We start from the raw sequence: 10,732 nt of genomic DNA on the forward strand, positions 1-10,732 counted from the left end.
TGTGTGTGTGAGTGTGTGTGTGTGTGCATACAGTTTCATCTCCCTACCTTTAAGTTCAGTGCATAATTTATTTATTTAGTTATTTTTAGCTATTTTCTTTTGCTTATCTGTAATCTGTCCTTATACATGGCTCGTTCCTTGTGTGTGTGTGTGTGTGTGTGTGTGTGTGTGTGTGTGTGTGTGTGTGTGTGTGTGTGTGTGTGTCATTGCAAGTCATTCGTCAGTCAGTTTCACAGAGCGCTGGGGTTCCTGAAGTTGTGGCCTGCAAAGCGAGCCTGGTCGCCCAACTCTTCCTCAATCCTACAGTGGCAGGAAGACAGAAACAAAAACAACATTTTTTAATTGTTTTTGAAAGGAAATAATTTCTGTTCTTCTTCATAAGGTCAGCCTGTAACCAGGAAGAGTTTATATTCTTTGCACTGGCGACATGTGATCATATATATTGAAAATAATATCTGCATGTCCAGCACAGCCTTCTTACTTATAATCTGCTTTGCATAAAAACTTCAACAAATCAACAAAAATCTGACAAGCTGCCACGTCACTGCACCACAGCTGCAGGCAAAATAATCCATTTATATCCCTAGATAAAAGCAAAATAATCAACATTAGAAGATCATTGGTCATATAAAAAAATTAAACAGGATGTATGCGAAAATGCAAATCACAACTCAGTTTTTCCATTGTTAAAAAGCTCATGTTACAGCATCTACCTGCTGCACAACAGATTCTCACGTGTGTGTGTTCACGCTCGACTGCGCTGATTAGCATTTATTGCTCGTTAATGCCCCCGTTAAGTCTCTGCACCCTTAACAGGTCCTCAGCAGTCCAATGGGATTACACCGCTGAGCCGATCCAATCTCCCTCCCTCCTGTCTCCTCCTCCCACCTCCCCCTGCCACTGACTGGCTTGGGCACATGGGGTGACACCAGCGCTCCTGTCGCCTGTCATGTCAATTAGCTCTCTGATGGTAAGCACTAGGACAGAGCAGGCACCTGAGGAGCTGCGCTGTAATGCTGCCGCCTGATCTGGAGCTAAAAAAAGGGGCTACTAAACATTCAACAGGCCAGAAGAACAACAACCAAGCCATGAGTAAATACTGAAAAAAAGGACTGTTTTTAGAGTTATTTTAATTCTAGATTCAGAATGTTTTCACATTAAATACATACATATATATATACATATATATATAGAGAGAGAGAGAGAGACCTCTCTGTCTGCAGCACACTGACCTCATGAGCTGGTTGTACTTGGCCAGCCGCTCAGATCTGCAGGGGGCGCCAGTCTTAATCTGCAACAGTAAGATAAACATTATCCTGCAGGTGACCAACAGAATATTAAAACATAACACCAAGAACTCTCTGGACTTCTGGCTTCACAGGGAAACACTTGAATGATAGTTCAGGATGAAGCTGGACAGTTGTGGAGCTGTAGCCCAAAAATGTAAATTTAGTGAGGTGAACGAGAAGTTTAGCTAGAGGATAGCATCATTCAGCCACCCTAACCAGCTTCTTTGTACAAATATGGAGGTTTGTATTGTGGTGTACCTGCACTTCAGCTGTGTAACTATCAGCATGCATTAGCACAATGCTAATATTTTATGGGCTAAAGGTCATACTAAAGAATTAAGGTCATAAGAGAAAATTATTTAAATTGGCTATTGTTACTGTATTAGCAAAAGATAAAATAAAATGTGTGTTTCTGTGTTTAGAAGAGAATTGATAATTATTTTAGACATTTAGTTCCATTCACTTATAGTCAGTTAGTCTAAAGAATAATACAAAACAATATAAGGCTGAAGTTAAATTTCTCATGAAGAAATGCACTAATATCTTTATTTTATCTTGTTCAGTTTACTTCACAATTTATTTTATATATTTAAAACAAACTTACAAAACGTAATATTCACTGTAAGTTTAGTTTACTGACATTTTAAAGGCAACAAGAAAAAAAACAATAGCTAAACGATTGTGGATTCTTACATCCTTACAAGGACAAAAACCTGAAACCTATATCTACATCAGCCATAACATTGACTTTGGTTTGGAGGAGAGACTTAAACGTTGGAGTCAGCTTCTAAACTTACCTGTCCAGTGCAGAGTCCCACCACCAGGTCAGCAATGAAGGTGTCCTCTGTTTCTCCTGAGCGATGGCTGACCATCACACCCCAACCATTTGCCTGAGCCAGCTTACACCTGAAGGACAAAGTTTGTTTCAAAGCACTCTGTTAGTCATTTTCATTTTCTTCCAATTGATAAAAGGATAATAATTGATAATAAAACTGTTCCCATAGACAAACTTCCCTTTGCTAAGAAAGATCTCTACCTGATAGCAAAGTTACATCTCCAAAGCGTCATAACTTAAATTTTCTCTAACCAAAACTAGACAGCTACAAAAGACAGTCAGACAGCGGTTTCCCGGTGTTGAAATGTTCACTGGGTAACGTTTGACACCGTGGGACAAGAACATACGAAGCCGAGAGACAACATAATTTTAGCTATGCCTACAAAAAAGGCTAAACTCTGCTTTCTTTCAACCCTAAAATCCAACAATGACATAAATCCCTAAAAGCGACCACTAAGAGTCACTTTTTATTTAGGTGGACTACTGAAGAGGGTTGGATGCTAACCACTGTAGCACAGTACGAGGCAGCACTGAAGGTCGTGGGAGCACATAGTTCACCTTCCCTCTACACACTGATGCCACACTGTGCTGCATATATTAACTGCGCTGTGCTAATTGGACAAGTTAATTAATCTGATATAATTCATTTGTAACTGCGGCTCATCTCGCATGTTAACCTGCTAACAACATGAAGATTAAGACATAAAGTGTATTGCCCCCTCGGGGTTCGCGTGAGCTATAAAAAAAAAGTAGCTAATGTATCAGATTCACGATGCAGGAAGCTTTTCATGTGATGGATGTAATACATCACCTTTACTGTCATCAGCTCTGTGTCTATCATTTAATCTCCCTCCTCCCCTCCTGCTCTAATCCAGCTACACTGTTGTGACTGATGGCTTCATAACCCTGAGTGACAGTTTGGTAAGTCTGTTATAGATGATACACACATCCAAGACTGGAGCAAACACACTCTTCACAAATTTATCATCAAGTGTACAGAAACATATACGCAGCAGTGCCAACCCACGTCAGCAGTATGTCTGACCGATAGCTGAACCTTATCCTAAACATCTTCTGTCACTTCCTGTCCTTCATATATCCGCCATAAATGGAACAAGGCCAACATGGCTGACAGGTAATGACCGATGTGACTGACACTATAGCGACATCCACTGGGTATGTGTGTGTCTATATTTCCACATCTTTGACTGACAGCTGGACAGCTGTGCCTCTCTCTGTCACCTCAGCAAAGATTGAAAGCGCTGTTCGGCCAATCCGAGGCTTCGAGGTCACGGACCTGCCTGAGGGGGTGGAGGGTTACTCTGTAGCTCCAGGACAACACTGTGTCAGTGACAAATTGAATTTATGGATCTTTAAATACCCAATATGTAAGAATTTGTAACTTCTTTCATTTATTAAATGGCCTTGTTTTGATTTCCACAATGTGAATCGTGTCCACACTGAAATTTCTCATTGAACTGTGGACAAAGCAGACGTACGCCTGTATGGCCTCGGTGACAGAGCCGATCTGGTTCACTTTGAGCAGCAGGCAGTTGCAGGCTCGCTCCTCAGCAGCTTTCTCTATTCTCTTGGGGTTGGTCACCGTCAGGTCATCCCCAACAACCTGGATCCCAACCTGGGCCGTCAGGCGCGACCAGGCCTCCCAGTCATCCTGGTCAAACGGGTCCTCGATGGACACCACTGGAAGTGAAAAAGGAGAGGTCTGTTACTCATCAATAGGGGGAGTGCTAGTGCTAACTAGTGATTTAATAATAATAACCAATAATGTAATTTTTCAGATAACACAACACAAGTCCTTGAAATTATTGGACAATTTCAAGATATCATCATTTAAGTGGTACAAAGGGAACTCTTTCAGCTGCCCTGAACTCCGTTTTTAGACTTTTCAAAGTATATCTCATAGCAGACAACTCACAGGTCTTTTCAGGCCAGATCAGATGAGTGTTACAGAGTAAAAAGATCCCTACAGGAAGTGAGACACATGGCACAACTGGTTACACAGAGCTATTCTTGGAATCAAAACAACCCTTATTTATCTCTCTTCTCGCCCCATGAGAGTTCGGACTGGATTCGTAGAAGAAGATGGATGGAGGGATCTGATTACATGTCCTCTCTCAATGACATCATACAGAGCTCCGCTCACAGGGATTACTTCTACACTCACTGATTTTACCATTTAAGTCTTACAGTGTTTCATTTGAGCTCCTACCACTGAAGCTGTTTATATATGATAGATTTTATTTTTACATTTGTATTTACATTTAACCTTTTATATTGTGTATATTGTCTACTTTGTTACTTAACGTTCTGTTTATTTTTATCTTTGTGCACAGCCCTTTGTGACTGCCTGTCTATGAAATAAATAAATCTTTACTTACATACTTAAATGGGGAAAAATATAATGGGTCATAGAGGGGACATTAAACGTTATTGCAGAGAACAGCGGCAGAAAAAAGTCAGCCTCATCTGGAGAAGGACTAATGCAACACAGTTTAATCCAGTACGACACTGATAGTAGTCACACCTCCAAGTGACTTCTCTACAAACTTCATATCACCTGTAATGCTTGTAAATCCTCCAAATCCAGTTGGCCTTATTATTGTCTTTATTATTGTTGACGGGTTTCTGTATCTCTTCTGTATTATTTAAGGAAAAAAAAAAAACAAAAAAAACCAACAAAAAGAACCCCAAAAAACCCCCAGAAATTTTACTGAGCCTGAGAGTAATCCACTAATGGAGAAAATGCTGAATTTTCACCGTCCCAATGCGTAAACAAGGGTGGAGATAAAAGCATTTGGCCCTGAAGTCCTGTGTTCAAATCATTAAGTCAGCTGAAAATGTCAGCTAGCTAAAAGGCCAAGCCGTTTTTCTTTGGGTTTCATAGAGTCAGCAACCTTGGATTTAAAAGCATGTCGTGTTTCTGCAGTCCAGCAACACTACTGAAGAAATAAGCATTTCACCTTTATGTCACATTAACTTATTTTATCACTAGATAAAGAACTACTTTTTTAACCATTTGACATTGACTGAACTGCATTGAACCAAACACCAGTTGCATTTTGTACAAATTTAAATAAGCAAACCTGGGTAGCTGTTGACGAAGCCCTGGTAGATGTCAGCCAGTTCCTCTGCAGTGATGTGTCGCTCTGGATCTGGTGGGGATTTGAAGTCCAGGTCGTACTTCCCCTCACGGTAAAACTCCGAGGCGGCAACGTCCATCCCGACTACTACCTTTTCTGTGAAGCCAGCCTTCTCAATGGCTGTCTGCAGCAGATCCAGAGCTGAAGAACAAAGAAAGAGACAAGGGGGGGATATAAAATAAGAAATGGAGTGAATCTTTTGCCCCCAGGCTTCTCGGGTAGGCAGGCATGTTTGCCCCAAATGTGGTCCACGTGGAAGGGCCACATTTAGCTTTGACTGACAGCGTTGACTCAGGTCCAATTTATATATGGGCCACATCTCAGGTATATTTGGTCCATATTTGGCCACAACTGTGTGAGTACTACAACTGAGCTGTAAGTGCTGAAAGTAGGCCAGATTAGGCTCAAACATGTCTTCTGTATGAGTTAGCTTCTCAGGCTGCAGACAGGCAGTACTGAGAGGTGGAAAACATCTAAAGCATTTCTGATGACTGAACCTATTAAGTAATATTAAACTTACATGTCAGTAAATATTCCATTTTAGATTTTGTTTTGTTTACCAATGGAAGTCAAGTAAAGATCATGTTTACAGAAATTTTCCATAATCAAAGCTTTCCCAGATCTATCTACTGATTCCCACTCCAGTTAAAGAAGGTGGCTTAAAAGCTGCTGCAAACAGACCCAAACATATTGTTAATTATTCAAATATCTGTTCCTCACCCTCACTGTTCTCCAGGATGTTGGGAGCAAATCCTCCCTCGTCTCCAACGTTGATGGCGTCTTGGCCGTATTTCTCCTGAATGACTCCTTTCAGTGTGTGGTAGAGCTCTGATCCTATCCTTAGCGCCTCCCTGAGAGACAGAAGAGATACCTGTTAATGACTGTGACAGGATGCAAGAACAGGGAGGCAAGGAGCAACACCAGCTGTGGTTTCAAAAACAACAAAGCAGGATGATTTAACGAGAAATGCATTAAATCAAATAAATCTAGCAGCTGAGAAATCAGACTTTTATGAACAGTCAATGCTTTTAAAGGTGAATTCCTACTTGAAAGATTCAGCCCCAACTGGCAGCACCATGAACTCCTGCATGGCCAGTTTGTTTCCTGCATGAGATCCTCCGTTTATCACATTAAAGGCCTGAAGAGAAGAGAAAAGAAGAGGAAAGGAAACAAAAAGGCAGAAAGAAGGCTTTAAAAACGATTAAAGGTCCTCGAATCCATCACTTTCTGTGTTTCTATAGCAACTAATCAAAAAGACTTTTAGTAGAGACGTCTCGCCAGTGTGCAGAAGTATTTAAATGTGGTGTAAACAGAAGCATTAAATATATGAAATGTTACATTACATGGTGTTCTAATAATCCTTCAGTGACATACTGAACAACAAGGTGCCGTGTGAATGTTTCCACAGCACTGTAGGTGTTCTGCAGTGATTTAAATGCTTACAGGAACCGGCAGCACCAGCTCTGTGTTTCCAGCCAGGTCGGCTATGTGGCGGTACAGGGGGACTTCTTTCTCTGCTGCGCCAGCCTTACAGATGGCTAGAGACACTCCCAGGATGGCGTTGGCCCCAAACTTGGCTGTTTGAAAGGTCATAAGAGAGAAAGTGATGGGTGTTAGCATCCACAGTGTCTAGTGTCTCAGTTTTACTGGCAAAAATGTGCCACGTCGTATCACTTACCCTGAAAAACCATTTTAAGGAGTCAGTTCCTGCTAACTTCTATGTTAAAGGTCCAATTTTATAGCAGAAAAAGCATGTTTACAACCTGGCTACATTATAGGAGCGTGGCCTCTTTGACACACAGGTAGATGTGGGGGTTTTATGATGATTAATGCTGTTTTCTTCAGTAAACTTTAAATAAATAATGTTAAATGTAGATCGTATTTGGCATGACCAAGTTTGGCAGGTAAGATTCCATTTACAGCCATTTCCCTGGATTTTTCCTGGATTAAGCCTACATCCAGAAGTATCTGTCACCTTTAGTACGACTGTAGCTGCAACATTTTGTAGTGAGTATTGGATCCATTCAAATTTACATGATTTTTAAAGAGTTAAAAGTTAAACCTTTAAACTCAAACTTTAGCATTTCTGATATAGATTCCATGATTCAAATCAGATTCTATTTACTGACATTTTTTTCATGCTACCTTACATTTTGTTATTCTTTTGAAAAACACAATTTATTCCTCGATATGTTGTTGCTTTAAATTCTTTCATCTTTTGCTTTAATTTAAAAAGATTATCTCACTATTTTTTAACCATAGATTTAAAAAATGAGTTTAAATTTGTGTAACTGTAAAAACTAAAGCAAAGTGAAATGCCACGGCTCTTTGGGTATAAGCATGTTTGTCGTTGAAAGCCGATACATTCAGCTGCAGTTCAGTCTGACAGGTTTCCGTGCTGGCAGAGATTAATTTCTCCCAAACGACATTACTTTGAGGGCTGATTACACTGCTGCCTGAACATGATTTTAAATTATAATAAATGAGCACTGCATTTATTTATTAAAGATGTGAGTTTGCATTGATCGTGCCAAAGCTTGTTTGGAACACAAATCTCGTTGCTCAATCTGTATTTATGCCCCTCGTCGCTCTGCGAGGCGCTCTGTGAGGCGCTCTGTGACAAACCTTCGGCGCAAAGCATTTTTCAAAATGTGTGTGACTTCACACGAATGGATGCTGAGCTGCAGGAACGGGGAGATTTCCAGCTGGCTGCTAGACTCTGATGATGTGCTGTTAGTCATCTCGATTTGCTCCTGTCGGGTTTCAACTCACATTTGTTTTCTGTGCCGTCCATCTCGATCATCATGTTGTCCAGCTGCTCCTGCTCCACCACGCTGATGCCCTGCAGACAAAAGCAGAACCATAAGTGGTGATATTCACATATAGTCTACAGTCATATGTGTTACATACATACATTTAGTTGCAGTAAATGTAAAAGACATGAGATCGTTTTTCCATAAAGCCCCTCTTTTCAGATTTTTGTAATGTCATTGAGTAAAATCATTCATTCACGAAAGAGTTTCCATTTAGGAAATGTTTTCAAATAGTGCATGTGTAATACACTAAAGCTTCAGCCTTCACCTTTTCTGTGAATTACCTGCGATTCTTTTCATTTAAATTCATTGTTTGCCAACATTTATAATTTGACATGTTTTTTGTTACATTGACAACATTATAAATAATGATAAATAAAAATAATTTTTTTCTATAATAATATTCAAAGGATTCAGATTTCTGTCATTAACGTCCACTTCAGAGTTTTACTACAGAAATAAACCACAGAACTTTATTGTGCCGCTAACTGATGAAAATCCCACTTTTCCTCCAATGTGTGTGTGGAAATATTAAGATCAGGGTTTGATGCACAGTAAAAGCTTCATTCTTAAATCTTTATTACACATTAGACTGAACAAATAAGACAAACACTCATTATGTAGGCTAAACTACCATGCTTTGTTATTTAAAAAGTGTAACATCCCACCAGTATGACATATTGGGAACATTTACCACATATAAACTCCACTTCTGGAGTTACTAAATAGTCAGTATGGTAATCCATCAGCTGTCGTCTGATGACAATTGTTTGTTCCAAGACAATTATTCACATTTTAAGTCTTAACATTTTCAGCCTCAATAACTCAAACAGCTAATTATTTAAGGCTATAAAATGTGGAGACACACAAACACATGTGTGCAGTTTTTAATGCACGGCTCCCAACACAATGATTAATTAGAAGACATTCATAATGGTAATTAAATTTCCCTTTAAAGGGAACCTATTATATTTATTTCCAGCTCCATTATTTCCAACTAAAGCAGCTTAGTGTGATCAAAAGGTCACAATAATCATGATAATCAAGCTGTTTTGGATGTTTTGGCTATTTTCTTCCGTCTTTTAAGCCAACTTTTGTCTGATTGGCTGCTGCTCAGAACAGGACGTGGGTGGGGCATCTGTGTGTGAGATGACCATATGAAAGATATCCCCTTTCACTCCCATCATAATGGGAAAAAAGCAGAAATCCATGCTTTAATGCAGATGTTTGCAGCTGTTGTTTCAGCTCACAGGAATCACAGAGTGCTTGTAGCTAAAAATTATTTTGAGCGGTCAGTTCGATTAAGAAAGTACTATATTAAACTGAGTACATAACAAAAAATAGGTTTAAGATTGACGTTAATCCTCTATAGTATAATAAGTGATGTGAGGACTTACAGAGGCTAAAAGGGCTGGAGCCAGAGTATCGTTGATGTGCCCAACTGCCTTCAAAACACCTAAAGTGACAAAGAAGGAAATCAGACGCACAGCATCACAAAACGTGAGGTGAACACGTGAATTATCAATAACAAATAATGTTAAATTGTAGTGAAAACAGAGCACAGTTTTATTTATTAGTGTTCCAAATTACTTGGAAATGTTTTCATATCAGCACTGATTGCTTTTGCAGCAACTCTAGGGTGAGATTTACTGTGGATTCATTTGTTTGAGGGTTAGGTGAGCACCGCAGCCTCAATGGCTGTTTTATAGTCACTGAAGTGTCTTTCAGTGTTCGCCAGCAGTAAAAATGATTTGTTAGACAAATTTAAAATGCTGGACTTTATCAAGACTTTTGTGGCATTTTAGCGTCATATTATGAATAAAAATAAGATGTCCAAACATCTACACTGCAAAACTATTTGTGAGAGGAATACGTCGACAGGACAAAGGTTTTAACAGCGTCACAAACACTGAATTAAAGAAACTTTCTAGAAAACTGTAATTTTTACTTTAAAGGTCTCTGAATGTTCTATATTTTTGTCATTGTCAACACATCTGGCTTATTTCTTCTTAAGTGCTTTTACTTTTGTTGGGTATATAAAGCTTTTATAAAAATCTATATTATGTCTATTATGTTTTTATTTTGTTTTGTAGGGTTTTTATAAAATGTGAAGTGTGTTGGTATCATATAAATGCAGCACTAGTCACTGAAAACAGCACTCTGTTTCTGTTAGTCAGTGATCTCTTCATTGTTCGCCCTCTTGTGGTCATAAATACTGAATGCAGCTTTAAGTTCTCATCGAATGTAACGGTCTGTGCAAGCTCAGCTGATGCATCTTCATACCTTTGCCCTTGTAGCGGCTCTTGTCTCCATCTCGGAGCTCCAGAGCCTCATAGATCCCTGTGGATGCTCCGCTGGGCACCGCAGCCCTGAACAGACCTGAAAAACGAATTAAGAGAGAAAGAATTAAGGTTTTGATATGATAGATATTAGACAAGTCTTCATCTCAGACTGCTTTCCCTATGCCTTGTGTCATTTCTTAATAATCCCTGCAGTTGCTCAGCTTCATTTTAGAGGCCAGCTGAAGGGGATTTGATGTCCCAAACAGCTGCTTCAAACTACCAAGCTCTGCATTTTTATTTTTATTTTTTAGCTTTCTGGCATGGTAAGTGTGAGCTGCTTTCCTGGTGGTAA

The 10,732-nt window shown here is 39.5% G+C and overlaps 1 protein-coding gene across 1 annotated transcript; it reads right to left on the bottom strand.

Moving 5' to 3' along the window:
* Positions 1-11: 11 nt before the first annotated feature.
* Positions 12-10,473, bottom strand: eno2 (enolase 2). The gene is made up of 11 exons (XM_005745169.1): positions 10,382-10,473; positions 9,496-9,554; positions 8,058-8,127; positions 6,729-6,862; positions 6,332-6,423; positions 6,006-6,136; positions 5,229-5,426; positions 3,624-3,825; positions 2,087-2,195; positions 1,233-1,291; positions 12-300 (listed from the first exon to the last, which is right to left on the bottom strand). The coding sequence occupies exons 3-11, from the start codon at positions 8,089-8,091 to the stop codon at positions 231-233; spliced, it is 1,029 nt and encodes a 342-aa protein (XP_005745226.1). The 5' UTR covers positions 8,092-8,127; positions 9,496-9,554; positions 10,382-10,473; the 3' UTR covers positions 12-230.
* Between the last annotated feature and the right edge of the window lie 259 nt (positions 10,474-10,732).

The sequence above is a fragment of the Pundamilia nyererei genome, unplaced genomic scaffold (assembly GCF_000239375.1).
Source record: "Pundamilia nyererei isolate P.nyererei 1_Seehausen unplaced genomic scaffold, PunNye1.0 scaffold00155, whole genome shotgun sequence".
Taxonomy (NCBI): Eukaryota; Metazoa; Chordata; class Actinopteri; order Cichliformes; family Cichlidae; genus Pundamilia; species Pundamilia nyererei.